Source organism: Geospiza fortis, unplaced genomic scaffold (assembly GCF_000277835.1).
Source record: "Geospiza fortis unplaced genomic scaffold, GeoFor_1.0 scaffold114, whole genome shotgun sequence".
Classification (NCBI taxonomy): domain Eukaryota; kingdom Metazoa; phylum Chordata; class Aves; order Passeriformes; family Thraupidae; genus Geospiza; species Geospiza fortis.
In genome coordinates, this window is record NW_005054383.1 from 258509 (window position 1) to 285735 (window position 27227).

At 41.3% G+C, this 27227-nt stretch overlaps 2 protein-coding genes across 2 annotated transcripts in view; one reads left to right on the forward strand and one right to left on the reverse strand.

Moving 5' to 3' along the window:
- IFT140 (intraflagellar transport 140) overlaps positions 1-27227 on the forward strand; it is a 94235-nt gene that overhangs the window by 21814 nt on the left and 45194 nt on the right. Inside the window, exons 8-18 of the mRNA XM_005425191.3 lie at positions 663-769; positions 1931-2079; positions 9164-9367; positions 9760-9832; positions 10952-11043; positions 11840-11967; positions 13435-13552; positions 13983-14110; positions 18458-18605; positions 20209-20340; positions 22577-22773. Coding sequence (XP_005425248.2) covers positions 663-769; positions 1931-2079; positions 9164-9367; positions 9760-9832; positions 10952-11043; positions 11840-11967; positions 13435-13552; positions 13983-14110; positions 18458-18605; positions 20209-20340; positions 22577-22773 — 1476 coding nt within the window. The remainder of the gene's footprint in view (positions 1-662; positions 770-1930; positions 2080-9163; positions 9368-9759; positions 9833-10951; positions 11044-11839; positions 11968-13434; positions 13553-13982; positions 14111-18457; positions 18606-20208; positions 20341-22576; positions 22774-27227) is intronic.
- TMEM204 (transmembrane protein 204) overlaps positions 23066-27227 on the reverse strand; it is a 33209-nt gene continuing 29047 nt past the window's right edge. The window contains exon 3 of the mRNA XM_005425190.3: positions 23066-25234. Within this exon, the coding sequence (XP_005425247.1) occupies positions 24990-25234 (245 nt within the window). The 3' untranslated portion in view covers positions 23066-24989. The remainder of the gene's footprint in view (positions 25235-27227) is intronic.

A 27227-nucleotide genomic window follows, 5' to 3' on the forward strand; every position in this document is an offset into this window, starting at 1 on the left:
TTTCCCTAATCCTTCAAAGTCTGTTGCTTTGCCATGCTGTTATGTTACTGTGTTCTGTAGTTTTACCTTTTTTACAATCTTTTCTACCTTGTCTTTACTATGACCTGCTCTACCTGCTCCTCTAACCTTTGGGAGGGTGAGAGTGTTCCATTAATATCAGTATTTCCCTTTATTGAGCCTCTGTCTGCTACTATCAGACAGAATCTTTTGTTCATTTTGTGAGAATGCAATAAAGACCAAATATCAAGAAGGAATAGCTTCGTGGCAGTATTTAGTTGTAGAAAATAGATCTGGAATCCAAAGGACTACTGACTGACCCAGAAATATTCTTAAAATAGAGGAGAAGCATAATTAGGGAGGAAGAAAATTGCAACTGGCCCTTACTTCTTTCATTTTTTTTAGAGCTGCACTTGCTTCTGACTTCTTTCTTCATAGGAAAATATCCCAAAACATGCTGCAGATTAAAAACTCAAAGGAAAAGGAGGAGATTGTTAAGAAATTCACACTCCCCAGGCAGCTTCTGACAATTTAATTTTAAAAATTAAATTATCTAGGTATTGTGGAAATAGTAAGTTAATGCCATGTACGGCATCCTATTGACTGGGTTTGGCAAGACACTTGGAATGAAAAGCATTTTAACACTCTTGTTTTGTGTGCCTTAGGTTCTGGGATTTGGATCAAGATGAGAACTATATGCTCTCCCTAGATATGCAATTTGGCTTTGAGGGGGGAGAATGTATTAACTGTGTTTCTTACTGCAGTGCTAAAGGTGAGAAATAATGTGGCAGCTGTGATCTCTGGTACTAAACCTTGTCAAACCTCAGCCTTCCATGCCCTGTAATAATTTCAGTATGTTTGTCTTGTGACTGAGGATCTCAGTGGTAGTATGTGATGTTGAAGATTTTAGTTTGGATCAGAAATATGCCTTGAAAGGTGAAGGGAAATAATTCAATACTCAGCTACACTTGGACTCACTGTGGAGCTGTCTTGTGGCATATGAGCTGGATTCCCTTTGACATGAGTACCCCTGGAGTACACCTAATGAGCTCCAACATCTTTTGGGCATTCAGTCTACAAGCCTGCACTACAGCTAATGCAAAATAGAGCTTAGTGACATGTATTGTGTATATGCCTGGTCCTTACAACAGATCGTTTCTACAGACCTGCTCCTGGGCACCACCTTGTTTGCTAGCGTAGGCACAGCTGATATCTGCTGCAGTGGTTTTCAGTGGTTGGTTGCCCAAAGTGACTACAAAACTAGCTATTTAAAAATAAACATAAACCACTGGAGGAATGGCTGAGACTGGGGGGTGCATGCATGGAGCAGCTTCCTCATGAGGCACGTATCCAGCCTCTGGTTTTTGTGAGCAGTGACAGGACCCAAGGAAACAGCCATAGCTGTGTCCAGCCAGGGAAGGGTTAGACTGCATATCAAAAGTTTCTCCCCCCAGAGGGTGGTCAGGCACTGAGCAGGAAGTGGGGACAACCCCAAGGCTGCCAGAGGTAAAGAAGTGTTTGGACAACACTCCCAGGCGCATATTGGGATTGCTGGGACTGTCCTGTGCAGGGCCAGGAGCTGAATTGGATGACCCTTGGGGACTCTTCCAGCTCAGGATATTCAATAGTTCTATATTCTAAGAAAAGGTTAAAATGAAGTAATTGTCTGATGCATTTAAAAAAATCACTTCATCTGGTAGCTTAGAAGATGCACCTTACCATGTGGAACTTCTCCCACTGGTTCTTCAGAAAAGTTCTCCAGTTCTCCAGTACAGGACTAGGATGTTGGTTTGCAGTGAGGAGACAAATGCTGCTGCTAGAAAGTGGCTTCTCTGTACCCAAGAACCAGAGCTTGCTCCCTGTTACACTGTGTAATGTGGGTTTGTTTTTCTGAAGTGCAAGATGAAATGCCTGAAATGTTTGTGAATGGCAGGTATCTTGGCAGCTGGAACTAGCAAGGGGAGAGTAGCAATGTGGAAGAAAGCAGCAGGATCTCATCAGAGCACATGGGCTTTGGAGGGCAAAGAGAAGTGGAAGTTCCAGGCATCTACAGAACTTGAAGGAAATGTCACTCAGATAAAGGTAAAAAAAGGAAAGAGCCTCCTTGAATGTTAGTGGGCTTCACAAACCTTAGATGAAAAGACCATCTTTGTGAAACCAGTGAACATGATCTCTATCATATGGGTATGTGTTCCAGCAGAGGCTGGTCCTCCTTCAGAAGTAGGAGGAAAACCGCTGAGAATCAAGTAACTTTTAAAATTGGATGGGCAGAAGTACTCCCTGTTTGTACCTAGTCTCTCCATCATATCGCTCGCTGGCAAAACCTATGGATTCAGCTCCCTGAAATTATTTTCTGGGAAAAAAAAGGATTATCAGGAATGTCAATTTTACTTAAATTTATTAAAAAGGCAAGAAAATCTGACTAAATGAGTGATTTTATTAGTTAATATTTTTTTTCTATTTGTCACTTTCTCAGTGTAAAGTTTCATCTCACTGGTAGTTGTAAAAATAAAAATATATATTTACAACCAAATATTCTTTGGTGAGATGTGCCATCTAGAAAGGAATGCTATATATTTTAACATATTGTCTGTTAAATGTCAGGATGAAGCATTTTTATTTATTTGGAATATTTTGTCACAATGCGGTTTAACATTGTCATTCTATGCCTAATAGCATTTTGATATGCACAGAAGAGAAATGCTGAGTGTAACAATCATAAATTTAAATTTTAAAAATTTTATATTAATGAACAGCTTTTTTTTTGCCACCAGCATTCTGCTAAAAAGGCAAAGCTTGTGCTTTAGGTTCTCCAGGATCTTTGGTTGTTGGGTTTTATACCATATTATTAGGTTTTTTCAATTTTTGAGTGTTTCTGTTATACTTGACATCATTCTGTTGCTGTGCTTCATATGTGAGAACAGTCGCCATTATTTTTATAAGGAAAGAAAATCAAATATATCTGGTGACTTTCAAGAGAAAGTAATTTTATATTTGCTATTATTCTGTTTTCTCATAAGAGTAGAAAGTCTTTTAAAAGCAATGGTATTTGCTTGCTCTGTGTTGGTATAGAGTGAGGGTCTGTAACACCATCCTACTTATAAAGTTAAAACAGAAGTGCTGTGAAAATGGAGAATCCAAGTGTTTTATTAACAAGCTTCAGTAACAAAAGATCCAGGATATAGGAAATAAAGTGTGCCGTAAGTATCTCATATATCTCCTAATAGATACAGGTGATTGTGTCAGCTTTCCCATTCAAGCCTTTTCCAGGTAACAGGATATGGAGCACTGTCCAGAAATAGCACATCCCCTGCAGCCCCTGTAACTACACCGAAGGGGAAATCGGTCATTGGGCTTTTTTATTGTTTTTGGGTTTTTTTGGGTTTTTTTTTTTGTTCTGTTTTTTGGGGGTTTTTTTCCCAGTAAAGAACTGTTATTCCTTTTCCCATATTTTTTTCTTGGAAGCTCTGTATTTTTGAAGTTATAATAATTTGGAGGGAGGGGACCAGCTTTCCATTCCAGAAAGGTTCCTGCCTTCCTTGGCAAACACATATCTTCTAAACCAGGACATTAATTGGTGACCAGTGTGGGGCTCAAGGGCATTGAGAGGAGAGGGTGAAAAGAGAATACTAATTCTTGAGTAACCCATTTGTGTACTGGATGTAGAAACCTTGTTGGGCAGCACCGTGTGGTCTAGCCTACCCTGCTTTGGTTGGCATATGATCATGGCTATGTTTTTCCTGTTTGCAGGTCATTTATTCAAACATGGGTCCTATAGCTAAGGCCATTGTGGCTGTTACCCTGTTTGTAGAATGGTTCAATAAGGTGAGGAATACAGTGCTCGTAAACTTCTGAAATGTGGGCACAAGGCTATATAACTATCAGATGTGAAGTCTGTATCTTTGGGGTTTCCTTAATAATGCTACCTATTGAGAGGAAGCAACACAGGGGGGAGTTTTCTCCCAGCCTTTCACCCACTTCTTTGGGCCTACAACAACAGCTTCTGAAGAGTTAAATTTCCCTTAGAAGTTAAAGATTTTTTTTTTTATGTTTTTATTCAGTGAGATCCATTCACCATTCAGAGAGACAGAGTGAGGTTACCTTGTGTAGCTGCCTCAAAACCTGCCACAGAGGCCAGGGACACTGCCCAGCAAAACCACTGCAGTCAGAGGGAAAGGTGGATAGCACAGTAGTGGAACAAACAGATGTTACAAATGGCCAGGTTCCGACTAAACCACAGGGGCAGCCACAGCCAGCAGCAGCAGTCGGCCCTTTGCAGTGAGGAAGGATAAACCAATTAGGTGTGCCCAGCTCATGATGATGCAGAACCATGGCCCTCAAAGCCAGCAGAGGAGCCTGAGATCATCACTGAGTCCCTGTTGCTTGACAGTCTCTGCAGTCTGTGAAAAGACATTACATGATTAGGGGGCGAGGCTTTTTTGGCTTGGTTGATTCAAGTTTGGGACTTTACACGTACAGGCATGCAACTTGATGGTACCAAAGCAAGGCTTTTGGGACCCTTGGCCCAGGGTGTGGCCATTGAGCAGGCATTTGTGAGGGAGTCAGGACCCCTTTCTTTCTGGGAGTGGCTTCTAGCAAATGTAAGAGAGGTTTGTTTACAGGGTCAAACTTCAGCAGCACCATCATAAAAAGCCATGCAAGACCATGGAGGAAGGATCCAATGCCTGAGAGAAATGGCAGTGTTGGAGATACTTCTTGGAAGGAATGGACAACACGATAATGACCCTAACGAGGTCAGGTGCACAGTGCAAATGTGGTGGAGTCTGGCACATCAGGGGCCATCTGAATACTCCAGTTTAATGGCAAACATGCATCTCAGGGGCAACCAAGAGACAATGGGCTCTGTAGCAAGCAAACTTAGGAATTACGAGAATAGGGTCCAAGGCCTGATGCAGACCCACATCTCTGCTGTAGAGACATTGGTTGAGAGTCTCAAGGATGATAATAAAAAAGGGAGAGATGTTTACCTGTAGCACCAGCGCAAATCAGAGTCCTTGAAGTCATAGTCAGATGCCCTTCAGACAGAGAGAGAGCGGGTATGCCTCGCAAACTGACTTAAGATATTTCCTACTCAACCATGAAGAAGACATGAGATGGTGGGACAGGAAACCTACCTGTGTCCTGGCACCCTGAATACAAGAACTGACGGAGAAAGGAAAAGGGAAGTTAGTGAGAGTGAGTGCAGTGCCAGTTTCCCATGGGCAAGTATCTGACCTGCTGGAAGGTACCTCCCATATGTATCCACAAGAACTAGTATTAGAGGGGTCCTGCCTCTAGCCAGGTAGGGGCACCAGGGGACCACCATGTCTACTGGACTGTGTGGATATGATGGCCTGGCATGTGAAACCCACAAGAGTACAAGACTTTAGTTGACACTGGTGCTTAATGTATGTTAATGCCACCAGGATGTGTGGGGTCAGAAACAGTCTCCATTTCTGATGTTACAGGGGGTTCTCAAGTGCTGAGGTTGTTGGAAGCTGAAGTGAGCTTGACTGGGAAGGACTGGCAGAAGCACCCCATTGTAACTGACCCAGATACCCCACATATTCTGGGCATTGACTGCATTAAGAACGGATACTTTAAAGACCCAAGAGGACGTTGATGGGCTTTTGGAATTGCTGCTGTGGAGATGGAAAGAACTAAGCAGCTAAACACCTTGCCTGGACTCACAAAATTCTTCTGTGGTTAGGACTTTTGAAGGTAGAAGAAAAGCAAGTACCGATTGCTGCCTCAACAGTGCATCACCAGCAGTATCAAAAAATCAAGATGCCATGATCCCCATTCACAAGATGATCCATGAACTGGAGAGCCAAGGAGTGTTCAGCAAGGCCCACTTGCCCTTTGGCTCCATTGGGCCTGTGTGGAAGTCTGATGGGCAATGGAGATTGACAGTGGACTATCATGGCTTGAATGAAGTTACACCATTGCTGAGTGTTGCTGTGCTGGTCATGCTGGAGCTCCAGTATGAGCTGGAGTCCAAGGCAGTGAAGTGGTACGCCACTATTGACATTGCTAACGTGTTTTTCTTCATTCCTCTGGAAGCAGAGGGCAGGCCTCAGTTTGTCTTCACCTGGAGGGGTGTGCAGTACAGCTGGAACTGACTGCCCCAGGGGTGGAAACACAGCCCCATCATCTGCTGTGGACTGATCCAGACTGCACTGACGAAGGATGAGACTCCTGCAATGAACATCTGCAATACATTGATGACATCATCACGTGTGGGAACAAGACAGCAGAATTCTCTTGAGAAAGGAGAAAAGTTCATCCAGAGTCTCCTGAAAGCTGGTTTTGTCATGCAAAAGGCTTAAGGTCAAAGGACCTGCTCGAGAGATCCAGTTCCTAGGGATGAAGTGACAAGACGGATGGCATGATACCCACCGAGGTCATCAACAAGATCACAGCAATGTCTCCGCTGACCAGCAAGAAGGAAACGCAAGCTTTCCTAGGTGGCATAAGTTTCTGCAGAGTTCACATCCTGGGGTGCAGTCAGTTTGTGAGCCCTCTTTACCTGGTAACCCGCAAGAAGAACAATTTTCACTGAGGCCCTGAACAGCAGCAAGCTTTTGCCCAGATCAACCAGGAAATCGCTCATGCAGTTGCCCTTAGCCCAGTCAGGACGGGACCAGAGGTGAAGAATGTGCTCTACTCTGCAGCCAGGAGCCATGGCTTCTCCTGGAGCCTTTGGCAGAAAGTGCCTGGGGAGACTCGGGGCCAGCCACTGGGATTGTGAAGCCAAAGTTACAGGGGGTCCAATGCCAACTACACCCCAAGAGAGGAGATCCTGTCAGCCTGTGAAGGAGTTCAGACTGCCTCAGAGGTGATTGGCACAGAGGCACGACTTCTCCTGGTACCTTGACTGCCAGCGCTGACTGGTGGATGTTTAAAGGAAAAGTTCCCTCTACTCGTCATGCCACTGATGCTACGTGAAGTGGATTGCCTTGATTACACAGCGTGCCTGTATTGGAAACCCAGATCACCCTGGGATCTTGGAAATAATTATGAATTGGCCTCAAGGTGAGGATTTTGTTCTGACAGATGAAGAGCAGGAACAGGTGATGTAAACTGAGGAAACTCCACCATACAATCAACTGCCAACTAAGAAACATGCTACACTCTTTTCAGTAATGATTCCTGTCACATTGTAGGAATGAACTGAAAATGGAGCCCCATATGACAAGTTACAGAAGGTACCAAAGGAGAAGGTAGGTCAAGCCAGTTTGTGCAACTCAAAGGCGTGCAGTTGGCCCTGGACATTGCTGAATGAGAGAAGTGGCCAAAGAATTACTTTTATACTGACTTTTGGGGATTGACATATGCTCCATGGGGGTGACTGGACAGATGGAAAAAGACCAACTGGCAGTGTAGAGGAAAACCAGTCGGGACTTCCTGAAGAATGGCAAGACTTTGCCATTTGAGTGGAGAAGCTACTGGTGAAAGTGTGTCATGTGGATGTCCATGTCCCCAGGTGTCAGGCTAATGAGGAGGTGGAAAATGAACAGGTGGATCAGGCTGCAAAAATTGAGGTGTCACAGATAGATTTGGACTTGCAACACAAGGGAGAGCTGTTCCTAGCTCAACGGGACCACAATGCCTCAGGCTGTCAGGGCAGAGGTGCCACCTATAAGGGGGCATGAGACTGAGAGGTCGATCTAACTGTGGACAGCATCTCCCAGGTAATCCATGGTAGTGGAATGTGCACTGCCATCAAACAGGCCAAGCAGGTGAAACCCCTATGGTATGGTAGGTGGTGGTCCAGTATAAGTATGGGGAGGCAGAATGATTACATCACACTGCCTCAGAACTGCCAGGGCAAGAGCTACATGCACCACTGGATGGTTGGAAACCTACCCTGTGCCTCACACTACTGCCTGGAACACCATCCTGGGCCTTGAAAAGCAGGTCCTTTGGAGGCATGGTACCCCTGAGAGGATTGAGTCAGACAATGGGATTCAAGAACATTTTATTAAACACCTGTGTTACACCTGGGCTAGAGAACATGGTATTTAGTGGGCATACCACATTCCTTACCATGCACCAGCTGCTGGGGAAATTGAGCAGTGCAATGGACTACTAAAAACAACATTGAAGACAACAGGAGGTAGAACCTTCAAGCTGTGGGATCTGCACTGAACAAAGGCTGCAGGGTTAGTTAACAGAGACGTTCCACTAAGCAAGCTGGCCCTGCCCAATCTGAACCCCTGTGTACTGCAGATGGCGATATGATTCTAGTGGTACATATGAGAGGTATGTTAGGAAAGACTTCTTTGGATGAATTCTGCCTCAAGCAAAGACAAAGGCATTTGTCAGGTTGTCTTTGCTCAGGGACATGGTTGCACTTAGTAGGTGGTGCAGAAACATAACATATACCTCAACAGGACCTTGTTTTGGGGTGAACTGTCTGACGTTGTACCTGTATCCATATCTGCATGTATATATGTATATAATTAGGATAATGCATGAATGTCTATAGTTAAAAAGTGCAAGTTCAATGTAACATGTTGGTATGGGAAGAAAATTTGGCGTGGATAATGTTGGGGGCTAGGTTTTCTCAAAGGAATTGCTTCCCATTTGTTGTCTTCCTGAGGCCACCGTTAACCCTGGGGAGGCTCAGGGCTCGCGTCGGAGCATCCCCTGGGGCCGTGGGGGAGCCGCTGCAGACCCTCTGCCTCGCCCAATGGCGCCCCCCGCTGGTTTTGGTCATAACTGCAACCAAGGGGAAATTGCTTGACTGGTGGGAAAACTTACGGTTTTTTCTTTGTTGTTTTTTGTTTGTTCTGTTTTATAGATATATATTTTCTAGTAAAGAACTGTTATTCCTTTTCCCATATTTTTTTCCGGGAAGCCTTGTATCTGTGAAGTTATAATAATTTGGAGGGAGGGTGCTATCTTTCTATTCCAGGAAGGTTCCTGCCTTCCTTGGCAGACACATGTCTTTTAAACCGGTACGCTGGATAACAAACATTATAGTTTGAATCTGTCATATTTCCCCGTCATTCCGTATAGTTTGTATTTAGATAGTAGGACTTTGCATATGTATGAAAATATTTATTCCGTTTTTTCCCATGTTACTTCTCTTGCGACACTGCTGTGACAATTCAAGACTAGAGATGAAATTGTGTGGTTTTTCTTTTCCCATTATGTACAGTGGGGGTCCCGAAAAAACCTGCTGGCAGTGAACAACATCAGCTCTGTGGTGATCCTCAGTGAGCAGACCATGTTGGCACATTTTCATCAGCAGGTGGCTGTGGTACAGGTGTCTCCCTACCTCTTCAATGTGACAATCTTCAGCACAGGAACCACTCACAGCCTTCGTGTTGACATGAATGCTAGTGGAGTCTTTGCTACTCAGGTTAATTGGTTTGGCTTTCTTTGTTGTTGTTTTTTATTTGCCTAATCAGTTGCCTGGTTAGGTTTATCAAGACCAAATTTCCTAAGTCTTTAAGTTTTTTTTTAATATTCAACATAGTGTGTTATGGAGGAATTGCTGTAACAGTAGCAATGGTGCTGCAGTGGAGCTGTTGTTTTCTAAGATTGAACAGGGACTCAGAAATACTCCAGGGTGCTCACCAGAACCCAGAGAACCTCTGGGCTGCTAAAAGCCTTCCAACCCAATGTCCAGAGGAACTAGTAACTGGTGGCTATTGTAGGGGGGTTCTTGCCATGTTACTGCATGAATTCCTGCATGCTTCCAAAAGGAACTAAAAGTATATATTTATTTGGTGTTTTGTTTGTTTGTTTTAGGATGCTGTAGTATTCTGGAATGGGAAGCAAGTGGCTGTCTTTGAGTGCTCAGGTGATACCTTCAGAAGTGCAGGTAGGACTTAAAACATTGGTCAGAGTCTGAATGCTTCTTTTCTTCCAAAGTTATACATTCATTCATGGTAGCTGATGCACTGTAAGCATAGAATCAAAGAACAGTTTGGGTTGGAAGGGACTTTAAAGCACATATTGTTCCAACCCCCCTGTCATGGGCTGGGACACCTTCTTCTAGACTGGAAAAACCCTCAGGGCTAGAGAAAGCTTTTATATGATGTAGCTAAATTACATTATAGAGGGCCTTGCACAAAACACCATGTGAGGCTAGATCTACTTCTTTTTATATTTTTTAAGTACACCATTGATTTGATCAAGAAGACCAATTTTTTCCTGCTTTTGTAGCTGTCGCTCCTGTTGCTTTTACAGATAAGACATGGCAATGACTATTGAATGCTTTTCCACTTTGCTTGAGAGAAAGTGTAATCAAAGGATCTGGGGAAGAGGCTTTTTGTCCCAGCTCTCAAGAGAAGTTATCCCGTAAATTGCTCTGTACAGTGCCAAGTAGAGTAAATTAGGTTTTTAAATGATTAATTCTCCCTAAATATTTCTACCTCAAGAAATAAGTGGTGTAGAATTCCATCAATTCCATCATAATCTTGGGATTTGTCTTTTAAGAATCATTAAGTGTTTTCTGCTTGTCTGTATTTACTGATATATTTTATAACTTTTCCATGCTGAATCATTGCTTTGTTACCACCAAGGTCCTAACAGTCTACACCACTTCTGAAGTTATTGCAGAGCCACTGTTCTGACAGAGATTCTGTTATCCCTCTTCAGTAGCAGTTCACTGAAGGGAAAAGTGAATTCTCTTACCAGATCCTCACACTGCACTTTTTCTGTCTTTCACTCCCTGTATCAACTCTTTGCCCTTCCTTTCTCACTTGTTTCCATGGACAGAGTGTACCAACACCTGTTTATAATGGGAACCCCAGCTTTTAAATGTAGTGGCAGTATGGAAGAAGGCTAAAACACCAGGGAGCTGGGATTCAATAGTGACTGACAGATTGAAAAAGATATTTGGTGCAAGATAGTGGAAATTCTGTGCTATAAGTTACTTTTTTTTTTCTTTTTACAGAACATATTTATTGTAATGATGGCTTTGTTGTGATTGTTCCAGGCTCTTTCCTTTGTGACTCTCCAGTTCTGTCTGTTCATGGAGAAAATCTGTACACAGTGGAGCCGTATCGGATCCAGGTCCGCACCTGGCAGGTAAGGACTGAGAAAACCATGAAGGGATAAAAAGACCTTGTTGTTTTCAAAGATTGGTATTAGAGCTTAAAAGTAATGTGCATGATCTTCCTAAATCTATTAACTCTTCCTTGTCATAATACAATACTCAAAATATATTTTGAGTATTTCAGCAGAAAGATCTTTGACATTTTGTGTTCTTTAAAAAGTCTGCAACTCTGAACACTACTGCAGTGTAACTAATAAGTATTTACAGACATTAAGACAATCAAAATTACATGCAGGTTGAGATACATATACTACTTTCAGGAAGATGATTGTATTGAATATTCTCACAAGATAATGAAAAATATCACTTGTACATTTTGTGTGAACCTTTGCAGCCTCTGCTAGTCTGTGAGAACCAAAAAGAGCAATCTAATTATCAGAGTTCTGTGACACATAATTTTATTTAGGAAGCAAATATTATATTTTAGAATGGGTGTGATTCATCACATAAATATAATGTATTTGTTTTTACAGCTATATATTTAAGGACCTTCAGGGACTCGATATTTCTGTATGTCTTTCACTTGGTAAAGGTCGTGTTACTAAAGAGGAAATTATTGCAGATGCCTTTAAATTTAGACTTTTTTTGAGATTACGTACATACCTGAAACCCCGATTGAATTTGTGTGTGTGTGTTTCTCCAATTTGCTTGGAGTGATTCATCTGACAGAGAAGTTCAGCAATTTGTGACTCAGCTTGGTGACAAAATAAGTCCCTTCTAGTGAGGCCGTGGCCACACACAAACCTGGTGTTACACATTTCTTCCCAGGGCACAGTAAAACAGCTGCTCATGTTCTCTGAAGCAGAGGGGAATCCGTGCCTCCTGGATGTCTGTGGGAATTTCCTGGCTGTGGGAACTGATCTGGCTCACTTGAAAATCTTTGATCTCTCACGCAGGTATTAATAAGGCTTTAAAAAGAATCTGTTTATAGTTAATCGTGTATTTTGTGGGGAATCTGTAGCTGTTTTTGATTTGATGAAAAGCAACAGTCCCTTTGAATCTTGAGACAATACATGCAGCTATGTGAACTGATGGCATATTTCCAAAGCAAGGGAGGAACCATGGAATTATTAGGCAAGTCACGGATTGATGAAGATGATGATGATTATTTTAAAAAAAGGACACCATGAGGGATATTTGAGTGCATTTTAAAGTGTGTAGAGAATTTATGGATGATCAAGCTAAGGATATCCCATTTCTTTTGGTATCTTGAACAAGACTTGAATCTCAAAAGAGCTGAAATAAAGCCAGGTCTTGTATTTCCTCATAAATCAGGAAACTTGTTGCAATGAATCTATGGAGAAAGTGAACCTAGAACTGTGGAGACTCTGTTCTTTCTCCTGTTTAGGTTAAGGAGTTTACCTGACTTTGTTCAAAGGTTGCTGTACTCTCATACTGATGAAGGTGAAAAAGATACTGACATGACGTTCATTTTGAAAATGTAGCTGCTGATGACAAACATAATTTTGAAAAGCTTAAAAACCTGAAGAGTGAAACAGATTCTGTTCTTCTTTGCATGCTGTCACCAGAGGAATGCTAAAATCTAGTTAGTTGCCATCTGGAACCTACTTGGGTTGAGATCACACACATTCCACCTGGGGCAGTTTGAAGGTTATTAGATTCGAGCAGGTTGTAACTAGCATAAATATTGGATTATGATGTTTGATAGTGAGAAAAAATAGATTTACTCATGCATGCTATGATAAATTTTTGCATTTGGTACTGAAAATACCCTTTCTCAAATTATGATGCTTTAATTTCAGGGCACTGTAATTGGCTGAGAACAAATGTTATTTTTATAGAATCAAACGTTTTTTTCATGAGATTGTATTATAGCTCTAAATTGCTGTCACTTCAAATTACTGTCACTTTTTGCTGCATTCTTTTGTTTCATGACATTTGTCCTCTTTGTTGCTGACTGATTTCTGGGTTTGTATCTATACCAGCAATAAAATCCTTTTGAGATAATAAAATACATAAATGTGCCCTGCTAATGACATTTCTTTACTTCTGCTGCACTATGTGCTTTCCATACACAGAACTTTTATGTGAATGGACTCTATTCAAAATTCATGGTACTGTTCGGCTTATTTCTGTAGGAAAAGTGGGCCTCTGAATTGAGAGTTATGTTCAGATGTTCTTACTGTATAGCCATGTTTTGGGAATCCTGTAGAAGCACTGACATTTATTCTTGCCTTAGTCCTGAAAGAAAGGCAGTGGCAGCAATCCTCTGGAGAGGAAGTGGGAGTCTGGGGCAGTTGTGTCATATAGTCAAAATAGTTTGCTTTTAAAAGTCTTACCCATAATTTGCTAAATTGCCAGTTGCTTGCCACCATATAATTGAAGTTTATTCCTTCCCACAGAGAGGCAAAAGTGCACTGCAACAGCAAGAGTTTATCCAAGCTGCTTCCTGGCCGTGGAGACATTTTGTCTGTGAAGTGCAATGCTAATGGCAGCAAAGTCAGCATCCTTGTCAGCAGGGTGAGGCACAGCTCTTCACTCACCGTCTGGGACTTTTCCATTGGTTCATAGGCTGGCATGGGTCAAGATTACTGAGGACACAAGAATCACTTCTCAGAAATAAACCTACCTGGTCCAGGCAGTGTATTGAGTCATATAATGAAGTGTCATGTCCCAGCATTAATTAAGATCTCTTAAGGCTTTGTTCTGTGTTGGAATTCAGAAAAGGAATATTTTCGTTACAGAAGCTGCTTTGTAGCATTTCAAAGAAATCCAAGGCTGGCTTGTCGGAACAGAAAAAGAACCAGAAATTTTCTGGTATTTCTTAGTAAGAATGACCTCATGTGATTACTAAGAAGGAAAGCTGAGGGCATGAAGCATATGGGATAAACTTACCTAATTCTTCTTTTTGACTGCATGCTCCAGCACCCTTTGTTTTCTTTTCTTGTAGGTGGATGGGAACATCGATTCCAAGATTTGTTTCTATGATGTTGAAATGGACCAAGTTACGCTCTTTGATTTCAAGGCTGAACAGGGAGATGGTAGAGAGAATCTTTCTGCTGGACAAAGCATTGGCAAGTAAGGAGCTTTTGCTTCAAGAAGCATTAATGGTGGATTTAAGACGGAAATCTGCCCTGTGGGGACAAGCACACCCTGATTCTGTCATTCCTCCATCTTGGGAAGGAGTTTGTGTGAATTTAATTATTTATTTCTAAAGAACTAATTAACACTGAATTGTATGTCCATCAAGCTGCATCCCTATCTATTCCAATAATCCGAGCTAAGGAGTGTCGTGGTTTGACATTGGCCAAATGCTAGGCGCCCACAACAGTCATTTGCTTACCTTTGTCTTTAAAGTTGGGCAGAGAGGAGGGAAGAAAAAAAAAAGGAATTAACAAAGGGTTCATAAGTTGAGATAAGGACTGGGAGAAAAACGCTCTGAGGGCAAAATGGGTTTAAATTTAAAGGTATGAAGTATATTTATTATTAACAGAGTTAGAGGAGGATCATGAGAAGTAAAATAAGCCTTTAAAAGAGCTCTTTTCCTGCTAGCCCTTCCCTCCTTCCCATCCTGCAGGGAGATAGGACATGGGAGTATTTGGTAAGTTTATCACTCAAGATCTTCTGTTCACTCAGGGAGAGGAGTCTTTCCTCTGCTATGCCATGGGGTCCCTCCCACAGGCAAACAGTCTTCGCAAAACTGTTGTGGCATGGCTCACTTGTCCATGGGATGCAGTCCTTGAAGGATAGGCTGCTCTAGTTTGGAAGCAAGGGCGCTCTCTCTCTCTCTCTCTCTCCCTCCCTCCCTCGAGGTCTTCTACTAGACCACAGCTTTCTCTAGCCTCCACCTGCTCTGGCAGGAGCACTTTTCTTATGGGCTGGGAGTGGATTTCTGCGTCCCCCATGGACTTCATGCATTACCAGGTGACAGTTTGTTTCAGCATGGTCCTCACCATGGCTTGCAGAGGAATCTGAGCTCTGATGCTTGGAGCACCTCTTCCCTCTCTTTTTCCACTGACCTTGGTGTCACCATCTTGTTCTCCCTCACGTGTCTTCACTTCCTCCTCTTCTTTGACTTGAAAAAAACTGCTGCTTGTAGATACCATTGTCAAAAAGTTCCACTAATTCAAAGATTCTTGCAGGATCCTGCAATGCTGAGAACTTGATCCTGTCTAGGTTGCGCGTCAGGGAATTGCTCACCATGCTTTCACTGCCAGCCGGGCAGCCCTGCCACTCTTGCAGGGGCAGTAGTGGCTGCCATGGTGCTGGTGCTATTGAACACCTCTCTTCATGTAGGGCACCGGGAGCGGGAAGCTGCCCCTGCCTTTCTGCCTGTGATGTGGCTGGCCAGGGGTGGCCAGGCAGGCAAGGCTTGCCTTGGGCTGTGCCAGCATGGTGGCGACCCTGGCGCCTCCCCACCCCAGGGGGGAAACTGTGTGTGCTCTGTTCTGATTCTATTCTTAAACATGTTATCACAGAAGCATTACCAACCTCTCTAATTGAGCCAGCAGCATGTCCATCTTCAGAGCCATCAGAGATTGGCTCTGTCAGATATGGTGGAAGCTTCTAGCAGCTTCTCACAGAAGCTACCCCTGAGGTGCATGCCCTCCCCTGCAGCCAATCACCAGGCTATGCCAAATCAACACACTTCGAAAGCAAGCTCAAAATAAGCAGTAGGTAGTTCTTCAGCCAACATGCAGCTGAGCCAAGGAACTCCTTGCAAAGTCAGTAGAGAAGATGAAGGAAGTGCTTATGGAGATACTGGACAAATTCATAGAAGAGAAATTCAGGGAGAACTACTAGCACTTTAGAAGCCATATCAAGCTAGAGATCTCTGAGGAGAGGATGATTTGGTGTTGGGAGTTTTATACAGAGGAATACATGATTGGAATCAGGATCCAGATCTTTAAATTTAAAAAAAAATCTTGGAAAGCTACCCTTCCTTGAAGACTTTACATAATAGGGAACTGAGAAGAGGACATTCTGAAGGTCCTTGTAGGAATAAAGGTATTTTTAAAATATAATAAAAATTGAGTTTGTGTGGGTAAAAACTCATGACATATCTATTTAGAGCTGATGCCTTTCTGTCCATGCAAACTGTGCTGTAGGAAGTGCATTAGAAATCCTAGCAGCACAATGCAATGAAGTGGGAATGCTTGTGAAAGTATGGTGTAATATTAGAGTACAAATTCCCATTTGATTTTACAATAATTTTTCTGACTGTATTTTTCTTAAGAAAAACCAGCATTGGAACAGATGGATTGCTTTTTTAGCTACTATCTGCTATGGGTATTACAAGCAAAGAAAAGGAATTACTCTCCTTACCACTGAAAGCCATAAGAAACTACCCAGCTCATCAAAAACTAAGGCCAATGCAAATCTGGGGCCTTACGTCCTGGTTAGTTATGGGGTAGTGTTGTCAAGAGTTAAGTGAGGAAGTTGTTTCCAAGTGCAGTATCTTGTATAGCCCAACAGAAGCCAACCCAAGCCAGGAATACTGTTTTACTGTTTGAGTGTTAAATACTGTCTGTGTGAATAATTTATCTGTGCGTCCTTTTGAAGCATCTTCAAATTAGAGTGAGTCAACTCAGCAGAAAGTGATAATAATCTACACCTCTTCTGCTTCTCTTCCCGCCCCCTGAGGCAAAATCTAAACACTCCCAGTTTTTTTTACACAAATTCTTTTTTTGATTTGCAATTTACTGATTTTGAATTCCATGGCAGGGAGAGGACTTAGGCCATTTCTGCACCTCTTTGAATGTCTCTTTCAATTTGCCCTCTAGCCCTACTCCAGTCCTCCCCACAACTTCCACCTTTCAGTGGTGACAGCAAATGAGAAAATACTTTAATGGTGTCTTTGGTTTTTCTTTTAAATAATTTGACATTTTTTCAGAAGAATGAATACTAAGCCATTGCTAAAATAGTGTGATTCTGTATGTCTGGAGTCTTGACACAGCTGGCACTGAAGTAGTATTGAAATGCCCGAAGGAGGCAGTAAGATGTTATTATTTTAACTGCTGACAGAGACTGGCTTTCCCAAGTGTTCTGGTTCAGGGCAAATTTGGGAGAGAGCCCCGAGAGGGGTTCCTCTAGAAAAGCAGATTCAATTGACCCTTCTCCCCCACTGGTTTGGGAGAAAATACCTCCTTGGAGAAAAGTGGAAAAAACTGATTATTAAACAATAAAACCTAAACAATATTAAACAATAAAACCCCTTGTTGCTCCAAAAGAGATGACAAACTGAGAAAGTCCCTCCCCGGGTTGCAGCTCAGCTCACTCAGTCTCTGATCAGTCCCTCCAGTGCTGGAAATGTCACGGGCCAGGCCCGGCCCGGTGGGCCACAGGTGCAGCTGCCGGTGCTCCCCTGGGTGTTCAGTCCAGAGCAGGTTTCAAGAGGTCCAAAGAAAAGGGAAAAAAGAAAAAAACCCACAGTCCAGGGAACTTCTTTGCCCTCAGCTAGCTATAACTAACTGAAACAAAGGAGAGCTCTGTCCCGCTGTCTGTTCATCCACAGACAACACAGTCCAGGGGCAGGAATATGGAGGAGTGAGTGCAGTGTCTGAAAAACTGCACGCTTCTTCTCTCCCCTTTCACTCTCTGCAACAAGTGTTAAAGGTGCAAAACTTATTATTCAGCATAAACAGAACAAGACTATTGGGGATAAAAGCATCATCTAGTCAACCCAGGACACCAAGGCTGCAGGGGAAGTCCTTGTGCTGTTCCACAGTGCCTTAGAATTCTTGACATGCAGTAGTCAGGTGGTGGTTGATCTCTTCTCCCAGGTAACAGTCAATAGGATGAGAGGAAATGGCCTCAAGTTGTACCAGTAAAGATTTAGATTGGGTATTAGGGAAAATGCCTTCAGGTGGAATTGTCAGGCATTGGAACAGGCTGGCCATGGCAGTGGTGGGAACACTTCCTTCCTGGGAAGTGTTCAAAAAATGTACAAATGTGGCACTCTGGGACATGGTTTAGTGGTGAATGTGGTGGTGGTGGTGCTGGGTTCATGGTTGGACTTGGTGATTTTAGAGGGCTCTTCCAATCTTAATGATTCCATGGTTTGAAGACAGAGCTGAGGTAACCGCTGTGTTACAGCAGCAGGCACTGAGGTAGATGTTCAAGGGTTTCTGTAGAACCTGCAATCCCAGGGCAGGCAGATTTTGAGTACCTATTTTTATAGGTGGTACCAACTTTTTTTCTACCGAAATGCTTTATGTCCTGTCCCCACTCTCAGTGTAACAGACCAAACTAGAAGTGTCGTTGCCATGTGTAAAATGTTAGGAGTCAGGAAAATATATCTGGTTAATATTCTAATACAGAGTATAAATAACTGAGAATGATCCCTTGGCTTTATTTACACTCATGCAATGAATGGGCTGGAATTACTTAGTCTCCCTTTCTACATTTTTTCTTGTCTCTTGGTAGGTTTGTAGCGGAGTATCCAGAGTTGCACAGTCACATCCCTGCTTGCCATTTCTGGGACCAGAGTGAACCAAGACTTTTTGTATGTGAAGCAATTCCTGAAACAGGCCTCCAACCTCCAGACCAAAAGAAAATCCAGGTTGAGGGCACAGTATGGTCTTTTTTATTTGTTTCATCTTGTTTTACACGGAGTTCTCCCTGTCCAAGTAGTAAATCCTTTGTGCTTCATTAAAGATGTAGGAGTGGGTAGTACATATTACTACATGCAAAAATGAGTAGTGACCCCTGTGTTTGCTGTCGGTGCTTTGGGCAGTCCCTCTATGGCAGCTCTCTGGCTTGGGCCAAGCTTGCATACAGTGAAGAAGAAAAAAAGGGGATTTCTTTAGCTGTGATAGAATTTTGGGAATTACTATAATGCAAGCTTCTATCTGGACTGCAGTTTTTCAGGTGACATTATTGGGTGGATGGATAATCTAGAAGTTTGTAACTTTAAAAATTGCTGATTTTTTTATCTTGAGTACACTTTTAGCAGCAAGAATTAACTTGATAGATTAACAGGGATACTACTGTTAAGGTGAACAGAGAAATATGCTCTTCTACCCAGTCCCTCCCATCTTCTGCTTTTCCGGAGAGATATTGTGCATTTTTATGGACTTCCCAAATTATCTGTTGTGGTCTTTTTTACATTAGAAGAAAATTTCATTTTTATTCATCAACAATTATCTAATCAAAGATTTCTTTCATCATACAAACAATTCTTCCTTTCTTCCCCTGCTATTCTACTTGTAGTGCTCCTTACCACTTTGTTTGTACAGAACTGCCTATCCTGCATAAACATTGCATAGATTTGACACATCTGTTTTAATCTCAAGGTTTTTTATTTGTGCCTTATTTTAACTAATCTCATAAAATTAGATATAGAAAGCTCTTTTTGTCTTTTGTTGGTTAAAATGACCCTAGAAGAATCATGAAAAGATCAAAGTAAAAAGGAGAAGTGGGATACGGATAGGGATGTCTCAAAAGGCCTGGCTAGGGTCTTCTAGCAAAGAGAAGAACAATTGAACCCAATATTACTCAAGTAAAAAACTTAAAAATGCTTGGCTTCTAAGTAAAGTTGAAAAAAAGATATAAAAGGAATGCAACTTTTTGCCCCTTATTCAACAAAACATTTTACTGTCTGCTTATGCCTTAGTAAATGACAAGTCTGATTAACTTCTGGTGGAAATAAATGTTATTTTAACTTGACTCAGGTCAATACTTAAACTGTTAGAGGAACTATTTTTGCATGGATGATATATTTCCTGGGAACTCAAAACTGTCACTGATAAACTTACAATGGGAATAATATAATGGTTTTTTTTAAAAATATTTTTTAAGGCCCCTTCCAACCCAAACCATTCTGTGATTTTCTTATTCTGTGATTCTGTTTCTTTGCCCTGAGCCAGATCTCTCGGAGAGATGCCTGAAGCAGCCATCTCTGCCAGGGGCTTTTCTCTTTCTGGCGGGTGAAGCTGGTTGCAGAGGCAGAGGTGGAGGTCCCTGTGCAGGAGGAGCAGTCTGGAATGCAGAGCGAGGTGCTGGCTGCTTGCTGCAGGGAGGAAGAGTGTGGCTCTGCCCTCCCAGCAGCTGTGTGTCTGAATGTAGAGGTCATACTATTGTCAAGAGAAGCTTCTGCCAAGTGAATATGGAAAACAAAAACAAAGAGAAGGATATTGCAGCATAAAAATAAAATAGTGCTTCGCTTCCCTTTCCAGATGGATGTTTGGATTATATCATTCTTCAGCACTGAAGAGCATGGCCTTTTGCTGCAGGACAGCTTTCCATTGCCTTCATCCTACCAGCTTCTTCTCGGCATAGAGGTGCCACATTATTACTTTGCAAAAAAGGTGAGGTAATCTCTAAGTCTTTCCCTTCCCAAAAATTCAGACTTTCCACTGTACAGGGATCAAATTTAACCAAATTGAGTCTGGGGTAGGTAGAGCTATTCCAATGGCAGGGGATGCATCACATGTAGAAATGGCATAAAGATAATTCTGATGCAGATGAACTTGACAGAATTGTGGAATTTGTAGTGAGATGGCTTTTTATGGGTATTGTAAACTGAATATGATGTACAAGTGTACAAGAAACAGGAATTACCAGGTAATGCAATTGAAAAAGGGATGTGGAAAAAACTCTGCTTTATCTAGTCACTGTGTTTATTGCAAGTACAAAAGGGGTGTGTGTGTGAGATTTATTTAGGCCATATGACAGGACATTTCGTACTGGCTTTGGCAGAAGCATCCTACTTCCTTGCAGGAATAACTAAGAGAGCAAGAATAGTCATCTTGCACCATCAACAAGTGCCTATGTGCTGCAAATGCCAAGAATGCAGGCTCTAAATTCTAAAACTTGATTTCAATCCAAAATTGTTTGCATCTCAGGTAAATAATACTCTACATAATTCCATGCATACTGGGCAAGCTGCAGCCTTTCACCTACAAATTGGTTTCTGGTGAAGTTCTGACCTGAGTTTCCTGGTGCTTCTTAGGATGAGGATTTGCTCTTTTCCTGTCTTGTAGGGGGAGTGCACAGAGCCCATTTACTATACTAATGTATTTAGGTTTGTAAAATCGACAGGAAATTAATATTAAGAAGATTTTCTAATCTCTACTTGTGTAGTTTCGGAGCACTGTTAGACAGGGAGAATGTATCTACTTATTATGTTCAGATTCAGAACAGCATTTGCAATTCATTTTCTTCAAAGCACTGTCTGTTGTCAGTCTTCCTGTGCAGACTGAACTTTTAGTGTTACACTGTGTTTTACTTTCCTTTTTCCTTTAAATTGAAAGATCCAATGTGATATGCTGCATTTTCCAATCTTTCTTTTTAACATTTCTCCATCATGTCTCATGCTATTTTACTTTGATATTGTTTCCTTTTTTTTTGACTTTGTATGGATTGTTGCTGCCATTAGTTGTGTTTTCGAAGGGGATGTATCTATAAACCTGTAAGTATCTGCATTGCTTTGGTGCTCTTCCTTCATCCTCTGCTCCTCTCTTGCTTCCATTTTCTTGGTAGGTGGTTGTCTCTTTCTGATGATGTCACTTTTTACATCACTTGTATTCATTTGGGAAACCTAATTTAGTAAAAGAGCAGAGTCTGCTGTAAATACAGTAAATCAAGTTGATACAACAAGCCTTGTTGACCAGGTTTCATTCCAGGGTTTCTCCTTATTCACCATAATGTCTTTACTGTCCTGATTCCAGAAATTCCTCAAGTTCTAGTCAAACAGATTTGTGCTTTTCATTTCTGTCTTTTACTTTACCCAGGACTTCCATTGTATTATAATATAATACAACTTTTATTAGCTTCTGTATGCCTTAAAATTTAGTTACCTTATGTAGCTATCCAATTAGGGTAGAGTGTACATGGACTTTGGCATCCTTCATGACTCAGATGATCTTCCTCTGTGCCTGGCTTGGGAAAGTTTCCTTGTTACACTCCAGACAGATAATTTGACATTGAGGATTGAGACTTTATTGGTTTTCTGCATAATGATTGAATTGCTTTGAGTTGCCTTTCAGTGGGTGGTGAAAGTACCCCTGAAGCTTTAGAACTGCCAATTGTAAGGGGAAGGGTTTGAACCTGAGGTTCAGTATTCATAAGATTTACATGAAGGCAAGGATAAAAGAATTTGGTCTGTATAGTTAACTTTCAGAACAGCAGACTAATATTTGAGAAGAGACTAAACTTGGAGAGATGCTTATCTGAAATCTTCGGAAATTTGGGAACTTAACAGTTGCTATTATAATAGTAGTACTATTAATAGACATGTTTATATATATAAAAATAATAATGAATGTAATAAAAGGACGTTACCTTTCTGTGGTATATTACCAATCTCCAGTGATCACTAGCATGCTGTGATTGTTCACTGCAATATGCGAATCTCTTCTATGATATTCCATATTTTGTGGCATTTTCTAGAAAGCTCTGAAACTTTGTAACTATTGATGCTATTGTTTATGGTCCTGCAGATATAAAAAACTTAGACTGCAGTGGGAAAATGTAATTAATTCCATGTACAAAGGAGTAAGTTTCAACCTGCTTGATACGTATGTGACAACCTTCTCCTTTTAGCTGGGAGAAGCTGAGAAGGGAGCATCAGAGTCTGGCTCAGGAACAGTCTCTCAGATGGCTGCAAGAAGACCCATGAGAGATTTCACTGGACTGGGAGACTGTGATAAGACCACCCAGGATGCCATGCTGAACTTCAGCTACTATCTCACTGCTGGAGACATGGATGAGGCCTTCAAATCCATCAAGCTGATAAAAAGGTATCAGAACTATTTGCATCTATTTCGTTGTGGGTGCAGTTTATTTTTGTTAAAAGTTTGTATGAAGTGTAAATCCTTCTAGATTCTCCTTACCTTTTCCCTCTCTGATTTCATTCTCCCTTTCATTTTTAACCAGGTGAAACATCTTTATCTCACAGATTCTAAGCATTCTCTGCTCATTCTTTGTCTATAATACATTGTAGATTATTTTTTGCTAAAAGAGAAAGAATTACTGATAACCTGCAACCTTATGCTGTGTCTAAATAGCAAAAACGTCATCACTAGAAGAAAATGAACCTTCACAATTTTATTTATACATCTAAAATAATCACACCAATACTGAGTGTTACAGATTTACCAACCACATAGCTGATTTTTAAATTCACATGTACATTATTATAATATGGATATTGCAATATTAGAGGAAATAATATAATGTCTCTTAAATACTCCAATATTTTATTTTAAAAACCACTGCATTTAATCATAACATATTATTTCTGGAATTCTTTTTTTTTCCAGAAAATTAATGCAGGCAAATGAATACTAATCTTAGTTGGTTTTTACAAACCTACTGCTAGAAGAAACTCTTTGTCAGCTTTATGGTGTTTCCCCTGACAGTCTAGAGCAGTGCAGTTGTTCTAGAGCATCAGTCTCTGTGGAGAGTTGCTCATTTGGAACATGGTGCAAATCAGCGGTCGGGGTTGAGTTTCTTATCACATCCAAACTGAGTGCAGAACAGAACTCAAGAACCAGCTTGATGATCACATTTTAACAAAGTGTAGCAATAGTGATAAAGAAGCAAAGCACTGTACTCAGCTGGGAGCAACACAATAGTCCTAAGGAATTTGTAACACTCACAGCTCATGGTCCCTCAAACCTATCACTAATTTTGCTTAGAGCAGCATTCTGAGAGTACTTACACACCTGTCATTGCCTCAGGTTCCTGTATCCCACATACTCCTGTATAATAGTTTTTGATGTGTTGTTTTTCTTTCTGAAAATTATATGCATATGACTTTTGTGAGGCCACGTGCTTCTCAGGGTAAGGCTTATAAACACTATACCTAATTCTAAAGGCATTAATTTTTCACTTCATTATCATATTACGTTATCAGGCAGGTTGTTTTTAAATCTCAAAGTCCTGAAGTCCTGTATATTTGTCTTATTCTTCAGTCTGGATGCTTGAGTGGCAGCTCTATTCTCCAATATTCCCTGTGTTATGTGGCTCTGAGCATTGCTGGGCAGAGCTGGTGTCCTGTCATAGCCTTCTAATGCTACAGCAAATGTTGTAACTAGCTGGAGAGAAAATAAGCTAATTTGGGCTGGAATATTTCTTTCTTGTAATTGTTCCCAACAATGTATTTTAATCACATATCTGATTCTTAGGGAGCCTCCTGTGGACATTTTCCCTCAGTGTAATATTGAAACATTTTTTCAGCAGCATGTGTAGCCTGTTCTAGCTGTGTACCCTTCTCATTTTTAATGTCTGTCTACGCAAAGGACACTAGCAAACCTGTGTCTCAGGATACAAAAGAAATGTCTGAAAAAAAATGCAACTTAATTCTTCTACAATCCCTTTCCTTACATGAGAGGGAGTTAGAGTTAGAGTTGCTTTTGCTTTTTACTCTCTGGTCTGTTCTGGGACTGGGAGCAGGTGTTGCAGCTAATGAGAATCTGTTCCTTGTAAAGAGGTGAATAGAAGGACTAGAAGTCATGAAATTTAGACAGCTTTTAAACCCGTCACTTAATCTATAGTGAGTTTTCTGCTTTCGCAGATTGCCTGTTAACTCCCAAGCTATTGCCATTGGTCTCCTATAGCTTTTTGTTTTATTTTTAAGGAGCAGAAGAACTTGATGCAGACAGAGAAAATGTGTTTTGTTCCCTCTTTCCTGTATTCTCATTGCACACACTTGGTATCTTTTCCAGCTGACCCTGCTGCCATGCAGCCAACCCAACAATTCTGTGCTGTACAGCAGAAGGAGAGTGCAATATAATATTTTATATATTTATATATTTATATATATATATATATAAAATTATGTGTTTTATACATATGTATATAGATGGAGCCCATCTGAATAATGATTGAGGGCCTCTGCCCACTCAAGTGAACATTGTTATGTCTTTCAACCCTTAAATTATAGCATATATTTATAGAAAATAACTCCAATGCAGATCTCCTTGGAGATCTTTCACCTTTCAAGTGTGCTCTTTCAGCATGGTGACTCAACATAGTCATTTTCCAAGCCCTGGCGAAAGCGAGCGGTCAGGGTGCGGCTGATGACGATGACCCGGGGTGCCATGCAGTCCTCACGCCTGTGCAGGATGTTCCAGATGAGAATGGCAGCTGCCAGGGTGGCCAAGAGGCAGGCTCCAATGTTCAGGTAGCAGGACCATGAGAGGTTGGTGTATGGTCCGATACGGTAGAACGTCACCAGTCCAATAACCAGAACAAAACCTGCAAACAGAATGGCAGAGTTATTTTTAATGAGTTATTCTCTTGAATTTCTGCAGTGGCAAAATGCCATAGAATTTCAACATTTACTATACAGACTCACTCATAAGTCTGTAGAGCCTTTCTATCACTATTATGATGTGCTGGATGTGTTTTTGAAGGCATATTTGGGCCTTATGATACATTCAAAGAGAGTGCCTTAAACAGAGGCTCAATATTAAGTTTTAATATGTTCACTTAATTAAAATTTCCTACACCCACTGACCTGTATTTCACCTTGGGTTTTTTCTCCCAATCATTTGAATCACTTACACAGATGTCCTTTTTCTTTCTCCCATTGCCAAAAGAGAAAACAGCTGTATTAATGATGATAATAATAATAATTTCAAAAAATTTTTTTTCACAATATATACTCTTATTCTGAAATTTAAAATATTTATTAAGGCAGGCAACTGTGTAAACTGCAAAGATGATGAATAGCTAAATATCTTACAGAAATAATAAAAAGCATTGTATAGAATCTTAAAAGGGAAGGTGAAATAAATGGAACTTTATGGTCCTATGTTTTCCTGCTGGAAAAAGGTATTATGAGGCAGTAGTAATGTCATGCCTTCAGAAGCTCTTGAAGGCAAAGTTTTTATTGTCCTCATAACTTTAAGCACAGTACTAAGTTCCCTAAAAGGTAGGTAATATTAGAGTAATAACACTGCACTTGTCTAGCATTTCCATTCAGATGTCACAAAGTGATTTGCAGAAAAAAAAACTAAAAAAAGGAAAAAAATCTCAATCTCTTTGGTGGTTACATTACTGATGAATAATAGTAATGTTATTTCACAGGTGAGGTTGTGAAATAACTGTTCTAGTTATGCAGGAGACCCATGTTAGATCAAGGGGAAATCTGCATCCCTTTACACCTCCTTTTTTATGTTACACCTGCCCATTCCTTGAAGAATGCATTGATAACCACGATTACTTTTCTGCCCTCTGTTTATTGTATTATCAGAGAGCCATACGATCCCAAGATGGTTTGGGTTGGAAGGAACCTTAAAACTCATTGCATTCCACCCTCTGCCATGGACAGGGACACCTCCCACTATCCCAAGTTTCCCCAAGGCCTGTCCAACCTGCCCTTGGACACAGCCAGGGATGAGGCAGCCACATCTCTGGGCGCCCTGTGCCAAAGCCTGCTCACCCTCACAGGGAGGACTTTCTTCCTAATTTTTCATCTAAACCTGCTCTCTGACAGTTTGAAGCCATTCCCTTGTCCCGTCCCTCACCAGCTCTCCTGGAGCCCCTTTAGGCCCTGGAAGAGGCTCTGCGGTCTCCCTGGAGCCGTCTCCTCTTCTTGAGGCTGAACATTCACAGCTCTCCCAGCCTGGCTCTGGAGCAGAGGGGCTCCAGCCTAGTCTCTCTTCCTGTACCTACTGTCAAACAAAACTACTTTTCAGCTTTTTAAAAGAAATTCATGGATGTAATCAGATTGAAATAAACAAAAAGAGACAAATATGCCTCACTAACCAAAAAAAAATTTCTCTTTTTTATCCTACACACTTCCTTAACTGTCACCATAACAAAGGAATGTCACTGCCAAAATGACCCCTTCATGAAGGAAGACTGGAATAAATAAATATACATGAACTGCCAGAACATATCTGGACACCATCTTCTAAAGTTCATGGGCAAGGAGAAGTCAAGAGCAAGTCCCAGTTGCTGCATGCTTTTTTCTGTTAGCCACAGTGCCTGTGCCTGCAAACACTGTCTCCGTGGATACATGGCAATCGTGTGACCCCTGGCCCTGGTCCTTGATTTTCCATGAAAGAGCACATCCTGAGTGTGCATTGTATCAAGTTTTTTTCTTCAAAGAGTGCTAGTAATGCAGTGAAGATGGAAAAGACATAAGTTGCGTACAGATTAAAAAAACACAGAAGAGGGAAAAGACACAAGTTGTATACAGATAAACACATAGAAGAGGGAAATAACATACAAGTAGGAGGAA